At 40.0% G+C, this 25,200-nt stretch overlaps 1 protein-coding gene across 4 annotated transcripts in view; it reads left to right on the forward strand.

Annotated features, from left to right (window-relative positions):
* LOC134337584 (scaffold attachment factor B2-like) overlaps positions 1-25,200 on the forward strand; it is a 98,567-nt gene that overhangs the window by 14,753 nt on the left and 58,614 nt on the right. For all 4 annotated transcript variants that reach the window (XM_063032733.1, XM_063032730.1, XM_063032732.1 and 1 more), the window contains 9 exons: positions 1,786-1,813; positions 8,202-8,652; positions 9,132-9,175; positions 9,475-9,590; positions 10,337-10,486; positions 13,572-13,690; positions 17,526-17,641; positions 19,703-19,740; positions 21,620-21,780. In XM_063032733.1, coding sequence (XP_062888803.1) covers positions 1,786-1,813; positions 8,202-8,652; positions 9,132-9,175; positions 9,475-9,590; positions 10,337-10,486; positions 13,572-13,690; positions 17,526-17,641; positions 19,703-19,740; positions 21,620-21,780 — 1,223 coding nt within the window. The remainder of the gene's footprint in view (positions 1-1,785; positions 1,814-8,201; positions 8,653-9,131; positions 9,176-9,474; positions 9,591-10,336; positions 10,487-13,571; positions 13,691-17,525; positions 17,642-19,702; positions 19,741-21,619; positions 21,781-25,200) is intronic.

Below are 25,200 nucleotides of genomic sequence, written 5' to 3' on the forward strand. Positions count from 1 at the left end.
TCGCTGTCTCCCATCACCCCTCGATAGGACCGTCTTGTTGCAGGAAAACAAGCCCAGGGCTCCCTCTGATTCAGCAATATTAGTGTGTTGCAATGATTTTATATGTTCATACGGGGAAAATATGCACTGTGTGTTTAATATTAAATTTGTTAGATAAGCCCTTTTAGAAACAAAATTGAGTGTATTAGCCACTTACAAGTGCCTTGGTTGACTTATCACCTATATTTCGGCCGTGATTAACACCCTCCCCCCCCCCCCAAACTGGTTGGCTGGTCCGCAAGAATATTGTTAATATTAAACTGGTCTGCGGTGCAAAAAAAGTTGGGGACCCGTCTTTGGTGACATACCGTTTCTTGTTTAAATTCTAATGAAATACAGCCACAGTCATGCCTCATCATTATGTTGGACCCAGGATAGATCTTCAGATGTTGACACCCAGGTACTTGGAGCTGCTTATCCTTTTCACTTCTGGTCCCTCGATGAGGACTGGAGTGTGTTCACTTGACTTCCCTTCCAGAAGTCTACAATCAATCCCTGGTCTCACTGACGTTAAATGTTAGGTTATTGTTGTAACTCCACCCAACCAGCTAATCAAACTTGCTCCTATTCGCCTCATAGAGACCTTTCTAAGTTCTGCCAACAGTGGTTGTCATTGCGGATTTTTAGATGGCCTATGCTTAGCCACAAGTCTAGGGTGTAGACAGAGTTGAGCTGTGTGCTAAGCACCCATCCTTGTTGTGTGCTAGTGTTGTTGTCTGTCAGATGTCATTTCTGATCCATCTGAATCCAGTTGAAGAGGGAGGTACAGAGGCCCAGGTTTTTGGACCTTGTTGATTATAACTGAGGGTATGATTATATTGAATGACAAGCTGTAATCAATAAACAGCAGCCTGACATGGGTATTACTATTTCCTGGTGTACCAAGGCAGAGTGGAGAGGCAGTGAAATGGCATCTGCTGTAGACCAATTGTGGCGATAGGCAGCTTGCAATGGGTCCTTGTTTAGGCAGGAGTTGATACTTGCCACGATCAACTTCTTAAAGCACTTAATCACAGTAGATGTGAGTGCCTCTGGATGTGAGCAGCTCACCCTGCTCTTCATGGGCATTGGTATGATTGTCATACTTTTGAAGCAGGTTGGAACCTCTGACTGCAGTAGTGAGAAATTGAAGATGTCCTTGAACACTTCCGCCAATTAGTTGGCGCAGACTTTCAGAGTCCTACCAGGTACACCATCAGGGTCTGCTGCCTTGCCTCTTCAATGGCCAGGGCTGCTAGAATCCAACCAAAACTGTAAATAACTGACAAATTTGTTACCTTTTGTAATCCAACAGCTTTGACCTAATGCTAATTGTTATTGAAATGTTGACTTGGAGTTAAACATGTCTTCCATACTGGTGTGATTCATATAAAACCCATGTAATTGAGAAATTGGGAGATGTAGCAGGTTCACCTTTGTTGGGATGAAAGTAAGATCATAGATTCTAAGGGTCTTGAAATTAGGGACAATGAATTTGTGAATACTCGGAGATGTATAGTTTAAATATCTGCCTTCTGATTTTTTTGTGACCTTGTTTATAAAACTGCATTACAAAGGAAAATGGATTCATATCTACAACTATGTTCTTGCTAAAGATTTGGAAATTTACCTTCCACATGGTTATACTTTGAGCCAAGCAGCTCTGTTATTGCATTGTTCTATTTGTGATAGCTTATTTAAAATGGGACACATAAATGGAAAGTGCTGCAATTTTTAATGTGCTTGCATTTTTTTTCTTTCTTTTAGGAAACTGAAACAACTCTAGAAGAACCAGGTATTGTTGAAGATCATTGCCTAGTCTGAACACTCCAACTCTATTTCTCCCTCCCCTTCACCAGCCCTCCCCCATTTTTCTTACAAGATGCATAAATATAGAAGCATTTTGTGGTAGTGAACATCGGAGAACAGTGCAGCTACTGGAAGAGTGGAAAACTGAGGTGAAAGCTATCAATGTATGTTCTTAATGCTAGTAGGCTTTTTTTCTGACTTGCAATTTAATACTGAAACATAAACACAACCTTAAGCGACAAATGGCAAAGGGATTGTTTTGGCTTTTAAATGTTCACTCCTTGAAGTTTTGAGTTTGAATCTGAAATGTAATCTACCCTTAGCTTTTGAGCCAAGTTGTCATGAGAGGAAACGGACACTTCAATCCTGCCATGCAAAGCACTTTTTGTATCTACTCTGTCAGTGCAGAATTTAGTTGTCTGTTCCATTCTTTACCCAGTCCAGTTGACATCTAAATTCTATGATTGACTGGTTATCGATTGGTTTATGTAGCCAGTTGGTAGATTACATAGAATTATAGTAATTTTGTAGCACAGATGAATATTATTTAACCTATCATATTTAAAGTAAATGGGTGTAAATACCTTAATTCGTTTATTTTTATCCTGATGGTAAATCTAAGATAATCTGATTGTCTGGTGAGTTAATCTTCATATTTTCTTGTGTTTGTTATAATTATAAGCTGTTGCTTACTTTTAACTGAAGCTAGTGTCATGAAATTATGTTAGAGAACTGCCAAAGATAAGTATATGAACAGCACCTATTTCATTAGACTAGTATGACAATACAGGGGATATGTTGCGTCTGTATACTGGTGAGATCCAACGGTCAATACACTTAGTGCAGCTGCAACTGGACAAACTTTAGGGAGTGGTTGTTCTGGTGCATAATATGTAGAAGGCTAATATGTAGAGAAAACAAATAATTAAAAAGCTGTTATTAGAATAATTGGATACAAAAGTTGGATAAAAGTAGTTAAATTATTGTATATAATTTAAAGAAGGTAATACTGGAAATTGGTGGGCAATTATAGTCCTAGAAAGATATAGCATGAAAGCAGACTCTTCGGCCAACTGAGGCTGTGCTATCAAGCACCCCTTTCTTTGCACTCCTAATATAACACATTTTGTTCTCCCTGCTTTTGTATCAGCCAACCCACCCCAAATCACTCATTTACGAACTAAGGGCAATTTACCATAACCAATTAACCTACTAATCTGCATGTTTTTGGAATGTGAGAGAAAATGTATGTATATCCAGAGGACTCATGGGGAGGAAGTGTGAGATCCGTACAGTACCCAGGATCAGGATTAAATTCTTGCTTGTTGTTTGCTGTGAAGTGGCTACCCTGCTAGATCCTGAAGAGTTTGATGTGGATATAGAAAAGGTCTTTTCCTCTTGTGAGGGGAATCTAGAAATGGGCAGTCTTTGCCTAGAAAAGCTTAAATGATGCCATGTGATGCTGCTGAAAGCAAGTTTTTCATTGCACTTGTGCATATGACAATAAAGTGGACTTTGAATTAAGAAGGTGGTAAGATTTTTTTGGAAATTTTACTACAATTATTTCCCCAAAGAGGGTTGATAAGTATTTCTAAGGCTTTCTATAGGTCATTGATGTGTAAAAGAGTGAAAGATCACCACAGCAATGCAGAATTGAGGTTACAATCATATCAGCCTTGTAGGGCTAAGTCCTATAATTCAGGCATTGGTTAGAAGACACTGGGGTGTCCTAGGTTGGTACCAGTGACCAGCTGTTCACAATCTGTCAGTGGTTTAGATCAGTGTTTCCCATCGTTTTTAGCCCAACACCCCCCTAAGTCACTTTCATACTTTCACTTTCACACTTTCATACTTGATGGTTTTTTAGCAAGCGTTGAAATATCTGGTTCAAGTTATGACAGCAAAAGCCTTAAGTCCCCACACTTAACAATGTCCAAGTGGTTTCTGCTTTTTGTGAGTATGTGGTTCACTACACTGAAGCCTCTTTCAACAAGGTAGGAGGATGGAAATGCAATGAAGAGCAGTTTGGCTCTTCTACAAAGACCAAGATACTACTTAAGACGGTATAGCCATATACCTCAAAAGCTGACATTTTTGAAAAGTGTTTTTGCTTCATCATTCTGAATTTCAATAATTTCTTCTTGCAAGCTGTCTTCCTGTTCTTCCATCTTGCAAAAAAAAAGAGGTTAATTACCCAGTCTGGAATTTCCAGGTTGTTCATATCCTTGAATCAATTCTGAAAATCCTTCTTCAGTGACTGCAGTGTAAGCAGTACTCTTGCAAATCACCGTCTGTGAAAGAGAGTGCCTTACTTTCCATGCAGGGAAGCTGTGAGAACATCCAATGTTTTCCAGTATTTCAAATTTATCGATAAAAGTGGACACTGCACTTATTGCCTGGATCAAATTGAAATTCTCACCCTGCATTTTCATATTTAGAATGTCCATTCTATCATATAGATCAGCTAGGTATGCCATATTTCCATGTAGAAGTTCTGTCTTGTTTCTCAAGCTTTTGTCAACTTTGAGCAAAAATTCAACCGTAGCATCAAAGAGATCAAAGTGTTCTAAACATCTTTTGATAGCCAATGCACTTCAGTGTGAAGAAGCAGGTGTTCAAACACTTCATTGTTATCTTGGCATAACAGGCAAAATATCCTCAATATATATTTTGAGCTTATCATTGATTCTCCATTGATAATTTGTTTTTTAACTTTTTCCAAAAGAGAATCTCATCATAAACTTTCATCTTTGATAAACCGTACATTGCCATTAGCAATGCCTTGTTGTCTCACACTGTTGATTCATGCAATTGTATCCCAAATTGTTATTTGTAGTTGTGCATAGTTGATCTCATGTCTTTACTCAGTCCGTCAATATCATGAGCTATTGAGCTATTACTCAGAGGAATTGATTTTAAAACACTGGTTTTAAAATACCATTTTGAGAACAGTGGTGAGCACTTCTGATACAGCAGGCATTATTACACCAATTATTTCACCAATTGCATGAAATTTTCCACACTTTACTATCATTTTGGAAATGTTGTAAGAAGCACTACCATGGTCATTGTTAGCTTTCTTGGCAAATGACTTGAGTGTGCATTTCTTTTCAAAGGCTTCTTTCATCTTCTGGAATTGAATAATACCATGAGTAGCCTTTACAGTTTGTCTTTAAGTGTTCCTGCAATCTTAATGGTTTCATGGCTTCATTAGACAGTACATGTTGGGGTGTTGCTGATCTGATGGGAACGGAATAAATCCATACTCGAGGTATGTAACATTGTATTGACACACTTTCTGTGTCTTAGCAGATTAGAATTCAAAGTTTCACCGCCTTCAGACTCGGGAGATTGCGCCATAGGTATTTATCCATCATTAACGGGGTTAAGTTAAAATAAAAACTGGGAATGCTTGCCAGATGTTGACAATGGCAGTGTGTTGACATGAATGGAACGATGGTAGCGCAAAGGAGCAGTGAGGTGAAGATGAAGACGATCACAACAGCGAAAGTTATGTTGACAAGGATTCAGATTGGAATCTGAATGCTAGTTGGGATAGAACTAGTGTTCGGCAAGCTACCGTTATACTAATCCAGTTAGCATGATTGACCAATCAAGTAAGATCTTGTTCCTTGACCACACATATCAAGCCAAGGTCACTTTGAACACCTCAAGAGGAATCCTCAGGCTCACTGGCTCTATTTCACCATTTAGTTCCAGCCAGCACTGTATCGTTGCGCGATTTGTTTTCCATAGATCTGTAGAGAAAGTTGAGAGGGTATACTCGACTTGCCAACTGTAAAATTGCATGAACTCATTCCGTGCCCTGAGTCAAAGGGGCTGATTTTTATGCGTCCTTTATAAAGTCTGTTTGGTTGGTAAGGCTGGATGAGATTGCTAAGTTTCAGACGCTTTATGACGACAGGTGCTCGTTGTTTCCAGAACTATAGTTCTTCGTGTGTTCCAGAGCCTCATCCTTTTGTTTTTTTGGAAGTGCCTGCCTGCTCAACTAATGGTCAAGTCTTGTTACTCAAGTTAGCATGTTGCTTCCCCTCTTCTCCCCCCCCCCCAACGACTTCTATTTCCCCTAACGCCCCTTAGGATATCTAACCGACCCCATGGGAATTACCGGTCCCCATCGGGAACCAGATGCAGTGTCTCCAAGTTTGTTGTTGATACAAAACCTGGTTTGCAATGAGTTGTGACCAGATGCAGAGTTTTTAAATGATAACTAAATGAATAGTTGAGGACTTTAACAGTTGATACAGTGTCAAAAAATGTGACATCAGCTCCTTTGGTTGAACAAAGTAGAAAAGCAAGTAGTTTATAAATGTTGAGAAGTTGAAAAGTGGAGCTTGGAAGGATCTGGATGTCATTGTTCATAGTTCCTGCAAGTAATTAGCCTACGGAGTGAAAGGATTGTGTGCAAGAATAAAGTTGACTTAATGCAGTTATACAATCACCTGTTGAGATTGCACTCCCGATATTATGTTGAGACCTGGTCTCCCTATTTAAGAATATAATTTCAGTATAATGAGGTGCAGTGAGATTTGATTTGTAGAATTCCTTCATCCTGAATTGTGCAAAACCACAATGAAAATGCTACCACCAACCCTTTTACTTAAATCTCAGGATGAACCAGCACGAGTACTTTTAGTGAGACCAGAACTGTACATAATAATCCGGGTGTAATCTTTTCAGGGCCAACATAATTTCAGTAAGACAACTGTATTCTTGAACTCAAATACTCTTGCAATGTAAGCCCATAAGCTCTTTGCCTTTCTAACCATTTGCCCTAACAGTGATTAAAAATTTTTAGTGATTTTTGTCTACCATGGTACTTCTGAGCAGTGCTTTTCGATCTTTTTTTGATGCTTTTCTATTTTTTTTCTATGTACTTGCATGATTCTCCATTGTACTGAATTTGTTATGGATTACTTCTTCATTTACCCTATCATATAGCCCAGAATCCCTTGTATTCATATGGTTTTCTTGATACACATCTTTTGTATCATCAGCTTGCTGTTGTGAAGGGGAGGACAGATCAAACAATTGCCTTTTATTAATATGGTTGAAGAGAATGTTTTAAAAAGTATTTGGTAGAAGTGGCTAAGAGGAAACTAAAGGAGAAACATTGCAGTTTTTGGTGCTGAGTTGACTTCCTGCAACTTCTGTTTCTGCTTTGCTATATAGTAAGCTAATCGCAAACATCTTCTGTTCTAGGAAAGGTTCTCTTACATGCCAATGTAGGTGTTGAAAGATTAGAGTTATTTGTTTTCACCATTAATTCAGTTATTTAGACATATAGAAACAATTTGTTGTTTGCTTTTTTTGGTATGCCAAAATACTTGTCAATACTTAATAGTCATTATTGTATTTTTGAAGGGCAAGCTCTGTTGGGAGGATAAACAGTAGCCAATTTGTGAATAATACTGTCTCACAAACTGAAGTGTGGTAAATCACCACACTAAATTATTTTAATTAAGTTGATTAAGGGATGATCAGCAAGAAGTTGAGTGAATCATCTTCAGATTGTACCCATCTAAGAGAGCAAATGGAATCTCGGATTAGTGTCCTATTTGAAAGAGTACCCCTCTAACACAGTGCCTTTCACAACTATATTAGTATGCTCTCAAATTTGTAATGGTCATTTTAATCACAATTTAACTGTATTTGTTCAGGAATTCGGTCTAAGAAAGAGTTCTTGTACTGACAACACACATCAAAGTTGCTGGTGAACGCAGCAGGCCAGGCAGCATCTGTAGGAAGAGGTGCAGTCGACGTTTCAGGCCGAGACCCTTCGTCAGGACTAACTGAAGGAAGAGTGACCCTTAGTCCTGACGAAGGGTCTCGGCCTGAAACGTCGACTGCACCTCTTCCTACAGATGCTGCCTGGCCTGCTGCATTCACCAGCAACTTTGATGTGTGTTGCTTGAATTTCCAGCATCTGCAGAATTCCTGTTGTTTGAGTTCTTGTACTGAGAAGGCTTTCATCATTGCAGCTCTCAAGTTTTCCAGGGTCTGGTTTTCTTTTTAATGATAGCAAGACTAGTAAAAACAAAACAAAAAAAAACATATTTTACTAAAATGTTGAAGCTTATTGGGGCCTTGATACTTCAAATATTGGATATCAGATTCCCAATTCAGGCTTTCTGTTTGAGTTCCAGGAAATTGCTCTTTTTGGCATTCAGAGCTACATTCCTGCTACTTTGATTATGGTAACCTAATAAGAAAATCATTATATTGACAGTACTTTTTATGCTCCCTCAGTTTTCCAGTCTCCCAGTGGGTAGGGGAGTATACTAGCTCCTCATGTATTCTTGCTCTATATGCTATAATTAAACCTTGTGCTATTTATTCCATTAATCCCATAGAAAAGGAGAATGTAGCTGAGAATTCGGGGGAGGCTTATAGTTCAGTTCCTACAGAGGCGAAGCCCCCTGAAGATCCTCGGGTATTGATGCAATATATGATTGATATGGATGCCACCTATATGGAAGAGGAAAATGGAAACGTGGTTCAAATGGAGGACAGAATTACGTTGGACGAAGCTGGTGAAATGCAACCGGAAGGACCCAAGATGGAGTCTGACTATATGCAAGAAAAAGTTGATGCTGAGAAGATGGACACGATTGAAAGTAATGATAAGACGGAAAGTCACCAGCAGAAGCATGAAGTAGACGAGGGAGAGTCTAAGGGAGCAGAAACAGAACCGCTGCCACGATTTGAGGAATGTAAAACAAGTGCAAGGAATCCAGAAGATGAAGGTTCTAACAAAGCAGAAAAGAAAGAACCTTCGATTGTTGAGGGCAGTGATCAGAAGAGGTTTGTTGTTTCTTAGTTCAAGATCAGATTTTCAATCGTGCTAAGATGATTCCAGTAAACTTATCTTGTGAATTGGCCAGCCCAGTGATGGTAATTTTTGAACAGATTTTATTTTAATTTTAAAATCTCTTGATAATCTCATCCCTCTATCATTGGAGGCTGTATTTGTTTATCTTTTACACTTTCCTCCATTCTGCAGAGTTTGCAAGTAGGAATTTGCTCTCTGTGCGCTACTCGCTGATGGTATCAAAGTATAATTGCGGCAATTCTTGTACAGTTCTAGTTATAGCTGGGTTCAAAACATCTTTGGTGTTCACCTCTGCAAACATATTTCTAAGTGTTTTGTTCACAATGACTTGCAGCTGATAGCTGTAATACTTGGGTAGGTATTGGAGAACTTATCTAGCTGGAAGTGATACTTTCGGTTGAGAATGTCTGAGTTTCTGAATGTCTCATGAAATATACCTTTGTGTCTTTAGCTCTGAGGATGGAAAAGATATTAAGAATGAGACAAGTGAAAAAGGTAAGTCAAAGACCACAAATATAATCTTTTATTCTGCATAGTATTTAACTGGTATGTAGATTTTGCATGAAATTGAAGGAAAAGATGAACATTTTGCATATTTTAGAAATTACAATTATGCATCCTTTAATCAGTTACTAATGCTAATCAAGTGTTAATTTAACAGATAAAAATAATATAAATTCATAGAGATTCAGCTCTAATAGGATGTTTGACAAGCTAGGGAGCCTAAAGGTAGGAGTCTGACTCAAAGCAAGGGTAGGTTGTTTCATAATTAATGAGACTGTTTTGCAATGCAGAGGAGCCAGGTTCCTGCAGAACCTCAGATGCTACAGGCAAGAACCTGTGGGTGAGCGGGCTGTCCTCCACTACCAGGGCAACTGACTTGAAGAATCTCTTCAGTAAACATGGCAAGGTAAGAGATGAGGGTTACTTTTTTTGTATTCTGTTAGTATTGACGAAGTGAATGGTGAGAGAAGCTTTCTTGGGATGTCCCAAAGTGACTTACAGTAATGGATTAATCTTGTAGTGTGCAATTTTTATTTATTGAGATACAGTATAGTGCAGAATAAGGCTCTTCCAGTCCTTTGAGACGTGCCATCCAACATTTAACCCTAGTCTAGTTATGGAATAATTTACAATGACCAATTAACTTGTCAACTGGTATGTATTTGGATTGTTGGAAGTAACTGAAACACCCGGAGGAAACCTATGCAGTTGCGGGAAGATCACACAAACTACTTAGAGTGGCAGGAATTGAACTGGTACTGTAAAGTGTTGTGCTAACCATTATTCCTACATAAGTCTGGTTATATAGAAACCTAGCCACAGCACAGTAACAGCTAACAGAATCACTGACTCTCAATTCCAGTGATCTGGAAAATTTCTTGTGGTTTCCATGACATTTAGATACCAGAGGTTGAAAGACAGTGCTCTGCTCCTTAATGAAATTAAGTAATGATTTAATGATAAGTACTTCATTAATTTTGATTTTTTTTGTCAGTTTTCAAACTCTAATTGAAGATAAAATTGTGCATGTCTACAGTGACTGTCTATTAAAGTTTTCAATATTATGTGAAAACAAATACCATTTAACGAGCTAATAACTAATATTTTCTATACTAACCCCACTTGTTTCCTGGACTGACTATTTTTACACAGGTGATTTGTGCCAAAGTTGTAACAGATGCTCGTAATCCTGGTGCCCGCTGCTATGGATTCATTACCATGTTGACACCTGAGGAGGCAACAGAGTGCATTTCCTCCTTGAATCAATCTGAACTAAATGGGCAAACCATCACTGTAGAACTGGTAAGTATTTAGAATTTACCAGTGGGAATTATTGAGCATGCATGTTGTGTAGGAGAGTTGTGGAGATGCATGCTTTATAAATGTAATTGTATAACTTTTTTTTCTCTGTCAACCTACATGCATCAGTTTACTTTGGTCCCAAAGAAATTGGGTACCTGACCTCGTATTCCCCTTGATTAATTCCCTTTCCCTGTCAGTACTTAAGAGTTAGAGTGTATTATGGCATTTTTATCACTTATTTTCATTTCAATTTTTATGATTTTAAGGGTTTTTTCCATAAACTTGGAATTCAATAATAGTGATAAATATTTTAAGGCTTTCAACAGTTTAAATCTGTTTAAATGCATAGGGCACAATGAGGTTCAATAAGATATTAATTTCTTCATTGTTGAAAACAGATTCTAAAATTGGCCATTTCAACTGTCTTAAGAAAGGGTCATCGTGGGAGCCATTTCATTTAGGCTTTGTCTGTGACAGGAGTGGAGTGAACATGAGAGCACTTCAGGCCAGTAGTAGAAGGAAGCTGGAGATAGCAAGTGAGAGTAATGTATGGAATTTTGAGATGTTATGGTATTATTGGATAGTTCCAGAATTAGGTAATGAATGAAATGCACGTGAACAATCCACTGCAATATTGCTTCATTGAAGTAAAATTATCTGCAGATTTGTACAAGGGGTGATTGATAAGTTTGTGACCTAAGATAGAAGGAGTCAATTTTAGAAAACCTGGCACATTTATTTTTCCTATATTTACACACTTAGTCCAGCGGTCGTGGAGCATACGGATCCCTTCTTTGTAGAAGTCGGCGTCTTGGACCTCCAGAGAGTGCTCCACAGCAGGGGTGATTGATAAGTTTGTGGCCTAAGGTAGCAGGAGATGAGTTATAACTTCAGACTTTCTGCGTAATCGCTTCGAGTTGAACTGAACGTGCATGTAACGAGAGCGGTATAACTCATCTCCTACCTTAGGTCACGAAATTATCAATTGCCTCTGCTGTGGACTACCTGGCGGTCCAAGGTGCTCTCATTACATGCACGTGCAGTTCAACTCTTTGAGTGAAAATGCAGAAAGTTTGAAGTTAATAACTCATCTCCTTCTACCTTAGGCCATGAACTTATCAGTCACCCCTCGTAAATAGCAGATTCTGGCATATGGTTCAGTGTATTGGGAGTAAAGTTAGTGGCTGAGGGCGCAGACTTGTGAGGCAATCGTGGCAAAGGTGTTGCTGCTGCCTTTATTACAGTCTGATTGTCATGAATGATTGCCAGCTATGGGTAAATAGCTCCACTGCCTTGTGGGCAGCCTCGGGAGAGATGAAGGCAATGGGAGTAAACCCAGTCAGAAAATCCAGAGTGGAGCCCCTAAGGCAGCTGGACATCACTGACATGCTTCTGGCAGCTCCTGCAGCCAAGCTGATGTTCCGCCACTTTTCCTTCGCTACATCGACGACTGCATTGGCTCTGCTTCCTGCACGCATGCTGAGCTCGTTGACTTCATTAACTTTGCCTCCAACTTTCACCCTGCCCTCAAGTTTACCTGGTCCATTTCCGACACCTCCCTCCCCTTTCTAGATCTTTCTGTCTCCATCTCTGGAGACAGCTTATCCACTGATGTCTACTATAAGCCTACTGACTCTCACAGCTATCTGGACTATTCCTCTTCTCACCCTGTCTCTTGCAAAAATGCCATCTCCTTCTCGCAATTCCTCCATCTCCGCTGCATCTGTTCTCAGGATGAGGCTTTTCATTCCAGGACGAGGGAGATGTCCTCCTTTTTTAAAGAAAGAGGCTTCCCTTCCTCCACCATTAACTCTGCTCTCAAACGCATCTCCCCCATTTCACGCACATCTGCTCTCACTCCATCCTCCCGCCACCCCACTAGGAATAGGGTTCCCCTGGTCCTCACCTTCCACCCCACCAGCCTCCGGGTCCAACATATTATTCTCCGTAACTTCCGCCACCTCCAACGGGATCCCACCACTAAGCACATCTTTCCCTCCCCCCCCCCGCCTGCTTTCCGCAGGGATCGCTCCCTACACAACTCCCTTGTCCATTTGTCCCCCCCATCCCTCCCCACTGATCTCCCTCCTGGCGCTTATCCTTGTAAGTGGAACAAGTGCTACACATGCCCTTACACTTCCTCCCTTACCACCATTCAGGGCCCCAGACTGTCCTTCCAGGTGAGGCGACACTTCACCTGTGAGTCAGCTGGGGTGATATACTGCGATGTGGCCTTCTATATATTGGCGAGACCCGACGCAGACTGGGAGACCGTTTTGCTGAATACCTACACTCTGTCCGCCAGAGAAAACAGGATCTCCCAGTGGCCACACATTTTAACTGCACATCCCATTCCCAATCTGACATGTCTATCCATGGCCTCCTCTACTGTAAAGATGAAGCCACACATCAGGTTGGAGGAACAACACCTTATATTCTGTCTGGGTAGCCTCCAACCTGATGGCATGAACATTGACTTTTCTAACTTCCGCTAATGCCCCACCTCCCCCTCGTACCTCATCCGTTATTTATTTTTATACACACATTCTTTCTCTCACTCTCCTTTTTCCTCCCTCTGTCCCTCTAACTATACCCCTTGCCCATCCTCTGGGTTCCCTCCCCTCCCCTTCTTCCTGGGCCTCCTGTCCCATGATCCTCTCATATCCCCTTTGCCAATCACCTGTCCAGCTCTTGGCTCCATCCCTCCCCCTCCTGTCTTCTCCTATCATTTTGGATCTCCCCCTCCCTCTCCCACTTTCAAATCTCTTACTAACTCTTCCTTCAGTTAGTCCTGATGAAGGGTCTCGGCCCGAAACGTCGACTGTACCTCTTCCTAGAGATGTTGTCTGGCCTGCTGCGTTCACCAGCAACTTTGATGTGTGTTGCTTGAACTTACAGCATCTGCAGAATTCCTCGTTTCTGATGCCAAATGTGTTTCTTTGCTTTCATGATTGTTAAGAATTTAGGATCCAGTTGCAAAGGGAGGTGCTGAGCACTAGGTCTAAGAGTTTGGTGATTTTGTTTGGAATTATGATGTTGAACATGTAGATGTAGTTAATGCTTAGAAATCTGTATGTGTCCTCAGGCTAAAAGTGATCCTAGCTGTAAGAAACCTGCAGAGCAGAAAGCAGAGAATATGAACAAGGTCTCCAAACCAAGTTCCAGTCGAAGAAGTGGGCATGATAGGGATCATTCCAGAGATGGGTAAGTAGCTTTAATTTTAGCTGGGCACCTTGTGTGGTAGATATTTCATTGTTATTATTTGACCATATTTAATCGTGCTGTTGTCAACCCATGGTTGAATAGAGACTATTTTTCTTTACAATCTTTGCTCTGTCTGATCATAGAAGAGGGTCACATGTCTTCCTCTGCTCATTTTTTTGCATGTTCTTGTATCCTTATCTTTTCATCCATTGTTCAGATCTGGTTGTTTCTGCAAACAGTATGATTAAAGTCTTCACTTTGGTTATTAATTTCTGTAGTACCTGCTCTGAAATTCCTTTGGCCACTGTGTCTGTGCCAACCAGCATGTCCCCCTGTGCTGATCCCACTTGTCTGCATTAATTATATTTCCCTCAATGCCCTAATAATTCAAGTACCTGTCCAGATACCTCTTAAGTGTTGTTACTGTTCCTGCCTCCTCCACCACCACCTCATTTCAGATACCAACTCCTCTGTGGAAAAAGTTATCCCTCAGATCCCCTTTAAACCACCTCCTTACCTGAAACTTATGCCCTCATGTTTTAGACACCCTTATCATGGAAAACACACTAGCTATCAACCCTTTTTGTATGTCACTTTTACACACCTTATCATGAAACCTGTTGGCCACCTTTGCTCTATGAAAAACAGATCCATGCTATCTGATCTCTCCTTGTAACTGAAGCCTCCAATCCAGGCAACATCCTTATGAATCTTTTCTGCACTTTTTTTTTTAAAGCTTAATCACCTCCTTCCTATTGTGAACAGAATTGTACAATTCTCCAAATGTGAACTAACTCTCTTTTTTGTACAACTGTAATGTGACTTTCCAACTCTTGTACTCCATGCTTTGGCCATACAGTATGCTTTCCATTCCTCATGGCCTTGCCATTCATGTGCATGCATCATACAACTTGCCTGAGTTAAATGACATTTGTCATTCCTTTGTTCACTTTTCCAGTTCAATATACTGTACTGACCTTAGACAATCTTTTCATTGTGCACTATATTGTGAATTTTAGTGGCACTTTCATTCTCATCTAGATCATTAATGCATATGTCAAACAATCCATGAGCCAGTACCAATTACTGCAGCATTGGTCAAAGATCTAGGGGAAAAGAAACGCTCCACTACCTCTCTAACTTCTATCACTTGAACCTATTTTGTATGCAGTTGAGTCACTCATCTGCTCTAACTTCTTTAACAGCCTGTGTGTGTGAGGTCTTGCCAGAAGTCTTATTAAAGTTGATGTAGATTGTGTCTGCCACCCTGCCCTTCTCAGTCCTCTTGGTCTATTTTTCAAAAAACTCAAATCAAATTTGTAAGATATGATTTTCCATGCACAGTGCTATTCTCTTTTTTTTGTCCTTGCCTTTCCAACCACTGGTAGATCCTGCCCTTCAGAATCTCCCAAGTAACTTTTCAATGCCTTGATTCAATGCTCATGACTCAATGCCTTGCAGTTCCCTAGCTTATCCTTGCTACCCTTATTAAATAAAAGTACAACATTAGCAATCCTTCAGTCATCAGATACCTTACTAAAGACTAATGTAGCTGCATATGTTTTATTACTTTGTTTCATTAGGGGTAGGAGTTGCATGACCAAGTTATGCGGTGTCAGTAATGTGGGGTGCTCTGTTGGCCACTGTACCCTTAATTGAGATATAAAGGCAAGCTTGTTTGTGGTGTTGTCAATGACCTGATTTGGAATCATTTGAAAGTAGGCACTTCTTAACTCTGAAGCTGGCTGTCATGTGGGCAATTGATAGGAGCTCTCAAATCATGACTTGATTGTCATGATTTAATTGTCATGATTTGAGTTGTCAACACATGTGAGGAAGTAGAATCACTTCAGAAGATGGCAAGAGAAAGTGTCCAGCTTTGACTAATTTAGTGAATAATTTTGATGGGTAAACTAAATATATTGAATAGGACTGTTGATCTGCTTGACATGGAGTTCAGTAAAAATTTAATAAGGTCCCACGTGTAAGGCTTTTTCAAAATGTTAGAGCCCAAGGGAGTGAGGAAAATTGGATCCAAAATTGGCTTGGCAATAGGAGGCATAATGATGGTGGAGGGTTGTTTTTGACTGGGAGCCTGCGACCAGCAGTGTTCCTCAGGGATTGGTCCCATGCTCTTTGTTATATTCATTGATAACTTAAAAGTGAATGTCGGAGTGACTTGTAAGCTTGTAGGTGACTCAAAAGTTGGTAGTATTGATGGTGAAGCAGGCAGCATGATAATGACCAGCGGATAAGTTGAATGGAGAAATGGCAATGGAATTGAATCCTGATAAATGTGTGGTGTTGAATTTTGAGAGGTCAAATAAAGGAGTGTTAGGGCTCCAGGGAATATCGAGGATGTTTGCGTCCAAAGGCCCCTAAATATGGGAGCATATAGATAGGGTGAATCTTAGAGTACAAGACCAGGAATGTCTTGATACCATTTTATAAACGTTGGTTAGCCCACAGCTGGAGTACTGTGTGCAGTTCTTGCTACATTCTAGGAGGGACATGATTACACTGGAGAGGGTGCAGAGGGGATTAGCCAGGATTTTGCCTGGAGTAGTGTGTTTAGTTCTGAAGAGAGACTAGAGAAGTTGAGTTTGCTTTCCTTGCAGCTGTGGAGACTTGTGAGGAGATTTTGATAAGGGTGTTTAAAATTATGAATGATATACTTTTTTTCCTAGCTTAAGTGAGCGTTTGTATTACCAGAACTTATGTTTCTGAAGGACTAAATCAGTGGTTGTATTTTAGCTCCTTACTTTATGCTTAGGATTGTGTGTGCAGCTCCCAATTGTTATATTTAAGATTGCTGTCAACAGCATTGTTGTTGGCAGAATCAAAATTGGTGGTGAATTAGTAAATAGGAGGGAGCTGAAAATCTTGAGTGGTGCCACAGCAACAACCTCTGTCTTAACGTCAGCAAAACTAGAGCTGAATCCAAGAGTTAGTTGTGCTCATTAGGGAACAAAGGTGGAGACGGTCAATACCTTTTAAATCTTTTGGTGTCAACATATCATAGGATCTGTCCTGGGACATAAGTGTCATCACAAAGGTACGACATCACATCTACTGGGTTAAAAGTTTGTATAGATTCGGCGTGTCACCAAAGATAGTGACAAATTTTTATAGATGGACAGTATCCTAACTGAATGCATCACAGCCTACTATGGAACCACCAAAGCCCCAGAATGAAAAAGGATACAGAAGTACTGTATATAGCCCAGTCCATCATAGGTGAGGTCTTTCCACCATTGAATATAGTTACATGAAGTGCTGCACAAGAAAGCACCATCCATCATCACCACCATGTGACTTCTCATGCCTACTCTGAACTGATTCTGCACCCTGTAGAATCACGTTCAAGGACTCTTTACAGAGGTTGCTACGACCAACTGCAAGGTTTGACTACTATCTTCTCAGGTGCTTCTTTTTAGATTGAGAAAAAGCTTGCTGCACCTGGACTTGGTAGTTAAATGAAAGTCACTCCTACCCCACAACACGCTGGAGGAACTCAGCAGGTTGGGCAGCATCCGTGGAAACGATCAGTCAACATTTCGGGCCGGAACCCTTCATCAGGACCTGACCCAAAACGTTGACTGATTGTTTCCACAGATGCTGCCTGACCTGCTGAGTTCCTCCAGCGTGTTGAGTGTTGCTTTGACCCCAGCATCTGCAGAGTATTTTGTTTACTCCTATCCCTGCATGGCATTGTTAAATAGCAAGTATTGTGCATGAAATCCTTCCCTTTAGTCAGCTCTTCATAATGTAATGATGAAGAGAGGATGTATGTGAAATTCGTGAGACTTGCTCAGATAAATTGAAAATACTTTAGGTCATCTGTCAATGGAAAAAGGGATGATCAGAAGGACAGTGGAGACGATGGAAAACTGGAAGATGTGAGAAGAAACAGACGGAGAGCAAGGGATGACGGATCCAGATCATACTCAAGTAAGAAACATGAAAGAAGTGTGCATGCGAAGTGATGGCTGGGCAGTCTGTTAGGTTATCCTGGGATTCTCATTATTGATTTGTTTGCTTCCTGTAAAAGACATAACTTGGCATTCTTATTCTCAAGCTTGTTTTGACACAGTTACATTGTAAATTAAGTACATTTCAATGTGATTTCCCTGCATTGACTTCATCTACCCAATACCTTTTAATGCAGTAAAAATTGGTGAAAAATTTCATGTGAACTATCATATCCTCCTCTTTCATTACTCAGTGAAATAGCTTACTTCTGCTTAAATTTTTGCATTTGTATTCAACAGTTCATCATAAAGGGAAGTTGTTTATGTATTAAATCTATCCAATAATTTAAAATTCTTTGATTGGATCATGCCTCCAGCATCTAAATTCAAGCTCCAATCCACTTTATGGAATACAGGTCCTCCTCAGGTTACGATTATTATATTTGAGATTCTATGGAAAGCCCACAATTTATCCATATCTCTCTGGAAGATATATTGCATGGTAAATGCTCACTCTTAAGTTTTAAGAATAAATTGGGTAGATACATGGATGGGAGAGGTCTGGAGGGTTATGGACTGGGTGCAGGTCAATGGGACTAGTGGAATAAAGTTTCGGCACAGACTGGAAGGGCCGAATGGCCTGTTTTCTGTGCTGTAGTGTTCTATGATTCTACTTACTGAACAATGGCAGTCACTGAGAAGAAGGGCTGCTTGATAGAGAATTCCATTTCCAGTGAAGGAACAATGATAGAAAGTAATGGCGGTTCATTTAGGTCAAATATGATGGCAGAATATAGTATTAATGGTAAGACTTGGCATTGTGGAGGATCAGAGGATCTTGGGGTCCGATTCCATAGGACACTCAAAGCTGCTGCACAGGTTGACTGGTTAAGAAGGCGTACGGTACATTGGCCTTCATCAATCATGGGATTGAGTTTAAGAGCCGAGAGGTAATGTTACAGCTTTATAGGACCCTGGTCAGATCCCACTTGGAGTACTGTGCTCAATTCTGGCCACTTCACTACAGGAAGGATGTGGAAACTATAGAAAGTGTGCAGAGGAGATTTACAAGGATTTTGCCTGGATTGGGGAGCATGCCCTATGAGAACAGATTGAGTGAACTCGGCCTTTGCTCCTTGGAGCGATGGAGGATGAGAGGTGACCTGATGGAGGTGTATAAGATGATGAGAGGCATTGATTGTGTGGATAGTCAGGCTTTTTCCCTGGGCTGAAATGGCCAACACGAGAGGGCACAGTTTTAAGGTGCTTGGAAGTAGGTACAGAGGAGATGTCAGGGGCAAGTTTTTTACGCAGAGGGTGTTAAGTGCGTGGAATGGGCTGCTGGCGACAGTGGTGGAGGCGGTAACGATAAGGTCTTTTAAGAGACTCCTGGATAGGTACATGGAACTTAGAAAAATAGAGGGCTATGGGTAACCCTAGGTAACCTCTAAAATAAGTACATGTTCGGCACAGCATTGTGGGCTGAAGGGTCTGTACTGTGTTTTTTTGTTTCTATGTTTCTAATAGTTCCCAGAGTTAGAGACAATATTCTGGCTGAGGTTGAATAATGTAAACTCAATGTAATTTACATTTAATCTGCATTTCTGTGTAAACAGGATTCTTTTGTCATTTTAACAGCTATTTCATACCTTTCAAACACCCCAAGGTCCGCCCTTATTCTGCATTCTCCTGTATTTAGTTCATGCCTTCCACCTTTCTTGTATATGTTGTGAATGCTCCTTTATTTCCTTGGATAACTTACAGAAATTTGTAAAATTTGGTCTGTACCAACTTTATGCAAAAGTGCATCTACCCTAAAGTTATCCATCCTTGATGCATTCTCCAAAGCTCAGCATTAATAATATTTGTTTTCTTGTGAAATATTATTATTATTAATTTGCCTTCTCTCGCTCTTGGTTGTATTCCCTGAAGGTAAAATGAATTTTATATAATGTGCATAATGATAACTGTCCTGTTTCGTGAGAAATGGGAACAACAACAGCTGAGGTTTTGGATGTATAACATTTTTGTTTCTCTCTAGGATATCGAGATTTAGAAAGAAGTCGAGAGAGGAGGCGGGTAGGTTTTTGATGAACATAAGAATTCCATGTCTGCAATTGCTTCAGCTAAACTCAAATAATTGCAGTTAGAGGGGAGTGAAAAGTACATTAGCTTTCCAGTCACTGCAGTTCCTTCTCATCAGAAATATGAGCATTACATTGAACTATTCTTTGGAATTGAAATGTGAAGTGTTGGGTGGGATGCTTCTAATTGACTTTCTCATTAAGAAATAACATACTTGGTAACCAACAAGCACAGCACTTTTAATTTCAAAAGACAATGTGATAACCTATGGTATTTGCATCTGCCTAATTTAACTGGACACATACCTGCACATTATCTCTGTGACTGGGTTTCCTCTGGGGGCCCTGGACAGTTGGTGTTGGAAGGCAGGAAATGTGACAGCAAATCTGCAAGCTTCGTAACCCACAAATAGCATTCAAATATGAGCTGGGAAAGATTGGGATACTAATATGGGTTCTTTTAGATTCATCTCAGAAGAAATGGGGAATCCTTGGTTTAAAATTCCCTCTGACCAAACATTACGTCATATGCAACATGATGTGAGACAGTGGCTCTACTAGTTGTGCCACCAATACAACTCCAGTGACCCAAATATGGTCTTGACCTCCGGTGCTGTTTATGGGAAGTTTGCATGTCCTAGGACATGCAGATTAGAAAGTTATCCCCAGTATGAGCGAGAATTTGGAATTTACAGCCCATAGGTAGCAGTTCTTGCATAATTTATGGAGGGCGAAACTGGAAACTCGTGTCTCACCATTTTAATTCATCTTTGTCCATGCTTATACCGAGGCTATGATGACATTTGGAGCCAAGTTGTCTTTACTGAACCCACCTTGAACAGGTTATTCAGTCAATTTTTCTAGAGGGCCTTTTTTGCACCCTGAATATAGGTCACTTGTCTCCATCGCCTTCACCAAGTCCACTAGTGCAGTGTCAGAAAGTCTGAGGCCACTGCCTTATCTCTGTAGTGTTCTTGCTATCACAGCTCAAGGTGACTTTTGAGAAAACTGTCAGTCATTGTTACCTGCCCTTTAAGAGGTGCTGATATTACTGAACACACACACAACGTTGACTCCTGAAAAGCAATGCATATAGCTTTGTCTGCACTCAGTAATCATTGCAATTGAGCAGACCTTCGTGTGCCATTGGAAGCAGAGGACACAGGTTAATAGCTTATCACTCTTGCTAATTTTGTCTTAGTTTTCAGAGATTGAATTTTTGTTTTGTGAAATATAGTGGTTTAGGGAGGGTACCAGAAAGTAATTAATTAGAACAGGAATAGCTAACATCATGTCTACCAATGGTCATACAGCTATGGAGAGGAACTCTGACCTTTTGGCTTGTTGAGTCAGTGCGACCATCAGGCGTCCATTTTTACACTAATCTTATCCAAGTTGATTTTATTTCTCCCATAGTCCATTAATTGGTGGTGAGGAGAAGTGACTGGAAAGTGATTGCTTCCTTTGGCTCTTCTAAAATGCTTCTGCTTGTAGATAATCTTCACTTTATTGATTTGTGGATAATTTTGGCATGACATCACTATATTTCAGGTTATTGTTTAATTGGTTTTCATGTGTGATTTCATTACTGGACCTTTATTCCCTTCATCTTAAATACTATAGTACTGTGAATAGCTTGAAGTACACCAAGTCCAAAATTTCACTGAATTGCAAATGTGGTGGAGTCATGTTATATATGACATGTTGTTCACTTACCATACTGGATCATAGGCTTCAAGTTAGAGAAATGCATTTTCCTAACCATGTTAATCAAAGGTAGATTGTGTGATAATACTAGTTGTGTGCATCTTGATGCCTTGGACCAGTGTTCTGATGTTCTAATGCCTTTTTTCTTGGGGTGGGGGTATAAACAGTCTCGGTCCAGAAGTCGTCAGAGGAGATTTCAGAACAGAGATAGAGGAAGAAATTTTGTGTCCTTTGATAAACTTATCGCAATGAGAGAGCGTGAGCGAGGACGTGAACGAGAGCGTCATTGGGACCACAGAAGAGATTTTTGGGAAATGGAGAGATTCAGGTCAGTATAATTGCTGCACTTAGATAAATATTTGCATAAAATATGGAACTGACTCTTCATGCTTGCATTCTTTTGGTAATAGCTGTGAAATAAGTTGTTTATGATTTTTGTATCTTTATATATGATATAGATAGTTTTTACAAAGTTTAGTCCGACAGGGAGCATCTCTGAAGGGAACTGATCAGTTGACACTTCAAACCAAAATCTTTCATTAGTTCTTCGTGTGTCCTGATGAAGGGCCTCGACCCAAAGCGTCAGCTATTCATTTACCTCCATAGTTGTGTGCCTGACCTACTGAGTTCCCCAGTATCTTGTCTGTGCAGCTGAAAGAAGAGCTGCTATTTCTCAAACATGTAGCCCATTCAGCCCCATAGGTTTTCTTTGCTAATATAATTGTAATCCCAACTCATGATTCCCTTCTGTTTACCTCTCTTGCATATGAGCTACCATTTACCCCTTCCTATTCAAAGCTGATCTTTCTCCAAGGATAATGAAAGCAAAGTTTCAAAGACTTGTGACCCTCAGAGAAAATCATTATTTCATCTTGTCTGAAATGGATGCACCGTATTTTTAAACTATGTCCCTTACTCTGGATTTTCTCACAGTACACAAGAGCACAACAAAGTAAGATTGAGCAGGACTTCGAGCTTCACCTAACATTTAACATGATCATGTACCATTTCTCCATACTTTATTTCTTAATCTGTCAAACGTGTATCCACCTCCACTGTAGGAAGCACCTTCATCACCAGATGGGGGTGGGATGGCAGGAGGCAGCCTCTCCATCTGATGGGTGGTGCACCTCCCTCTACAGGAGTGCAGAGACACCTTTTCCACTTGAGGGGTGTGGGTGGGTGCAGGAGGGACCCTCTCCGCATGAGTCGAGAACAGTGGAAGGATGTTCTCAGCATGTTAGTTTCACTCACGTTAACTCTTGCTCTTCAACAGGCCTAGCTTGTGCAGTAAATCCACGTGCTTTTTCTAGGTATTAAATCAGTATCAGGTTTGTTATTATTGACATATGGTGTGAAGTTTGTTTTGTAGCAGCAGTATAGTGCATTACAAAAAATAGACTGAATTACAATAGTACAGGGTATATATATAAAAAATCTGGTGGAGGGGAAGAAGGTGCTTCTGAAATATTGACGGCATCCTCAGGCTCCTGTACCCCCTTGTTGATGGTAGTAATGAGAAGAGGTCATGTCTTGATAAGGGTGTTTCATAATGTATGGTGCCTTCTGGAGGCACTGCCTTTTGAAGAAGTCCTTGATGGGGGTGCCTTTAGTAACACACCAAATCTCCTGAAACTCCTAATGAAATATAGCCACTGGTGTCTTGTTTGTAAATGTAAAGTGTTACAATAACGTTTGTTGCAGTACCTTATCAATTGCTTCCTGAAAATAGTTTCATACATCCCCTGATTCAGCTTTAATCCACAGCATGTCACAGCTTCAAAAGGCTGTCATCATTCAAACATCATTTCCCTTTTATAAAAATTTATTGGCTTTGTGTGATAATCTTGAATTTTTCTTTCTACCTTATATAATATCCTTCAGCATTTTTGTGATGAAGATGTGGAGCAAACTGGCTTGTGGTTTCCTGTCTCCCTTTTTTTGAATAAATGTTTAAATTTGTTCTTTTTAAATCTATTGTAACCTTCCCCAGATTTTGAAAGTTAAAGCACCCTGTAGCCATTGCATCAATATTTCACGAGCCGTTTTGGGGACTCTTGGATGGACCTGGAGACGTCAGCTCACAGCTCCAACAATTTCCTCAGTACCTCTCTCCTGCTTACAATTTTCCAGAATTTCTTCTATTCTTTATTTATGATTATTTCTTGTATTCCTGTTGGTCAACTCTTGCTTCGGTTTCTTGTGTTCTCTCAAAGTTTATTTTGTATCCTGTCTCTTAACCATTCGTTCTCAGCAGACTAAATTCTGTGAAAACATAATGCATTGTACTGCAACAAAGCACCCTCTGTTGCATACAGAAGTTGAAGACGTAGAATGTGCAGACAATCGTGATGTTAGTGTTAAGATCATGAAACGTTATTATTTGCAAGGATTGCAAGAATATAGAATTAAAATTTCTTGATAGTCTTCTGGTCAGCTATCGCTGGTTTTCAAATGAGTGAGATAGGCTGTCAAGGGATTGTAGTAAAGTTACTAAAAATATTACAACAAAAAGATAGTTTTAATCCATTAAATTTTTACAGTAAATAGAAAACAAAATGGAATTGTAGGGGTCCAGGCAAAATAATTTTGGTCTACTATTACAAAGGATATACAGAAATCCTGACAACAACGTGTGGACCTTTCCATGAAGAAACGACTGGATCTCAAATTCTCATGGAGATTTAGCCATAACTAATTGAAACATTGATGTTTTTACTGGGGGTCGTTGGCTGCCACCCATAGATCTGTATACAAGTCGGGGATTCGTGAGTAAAGATGAAAGTTGTGAACTTATGCTCAGATGATTGCTCTTTTTATGGCAGCTGAACTTTGGGGAGTGCAGACTTCCAGAGATTTTCCAGCACTTCATCTGAAAAATAACTTACTGGAAGTCCATTGCTATCATTCATTTTGAAGGTGGGTGGGGGGTGGAGAGATGCTGCAGAAAAGTTAACTACCTGGTCATTTTCATACTATGTTTTAGACTTTTAAATTGTTTTAATCGTTTTGGGTTGTAAACCAGCTTTGGAATCTTTTAGTATGGTTGTGAATGCCACAGATATTCAATATTAATGACATATTTGTACTTGCGTGGCTCAAACAATTCTTAGGATGGAATTTGACTGAAAGGCAGCCGGTTTCTTGAGTGGTGTTTGAGCTTGGGCCCACTAACAAAGAATGGGCTTTAAGGGAAGGCAAGTAGCAATGTCAGCTAACTTAAAGTGCAAGACTTGTATATGTCAACCAAAATTAGGCAATCATTGCTATTTGAAATGCTTTATTTCAGCATTGAGGGTCATGGGGTTAGTTCTGAGGTAAGATGGCAGCTTGTGTTGAAGAACAGAGCAGCACAAGTAGCCAAATGGCCGCCTTCAAATTTCAAATAGGAGGCATATTTCCATCTCAAGTTGCAATAAATGTGATAAATATGTGTCTAAGTAACTGCTCTAAAATAAAACTATTTTTGTGTACTTAAACCTTTCAAATCTACACATGGTGTAGGTTTACGCTTCTGCAAAATAAACCTGGTTGGATTGGAAAGGAGCTTGTTTGTGTTACTGTCTGTGCAAGAGCATTGTCTTTGTTATACCCTGGATACTTGGCACAATTGAGCCTGATGTAAACAGAAAGAATGAGGGAACTGTGAATAGTGCAAGATGGATGTAGCCAAATGAATAAAATTTATTTGTATACCAATGCATAGAACAAACTTCATTTGTGCCCTAGTCCAAGGGTCACCAACCTT

This window comes from Mobula hypostoma, chromosome 24 (genome assembly GCF_963921235.1).
Source record: "Mobula hypostoma chromosome 24, sMobHyp1.1, whole genome shotgun sequence".
Taxonomy (NCBI): Eukaryota; Metazoa; Chordata; class Chondrichthyes; order Myliobatiformes; family Myliobatidae; genus Mobula; species Mobula hypostoma.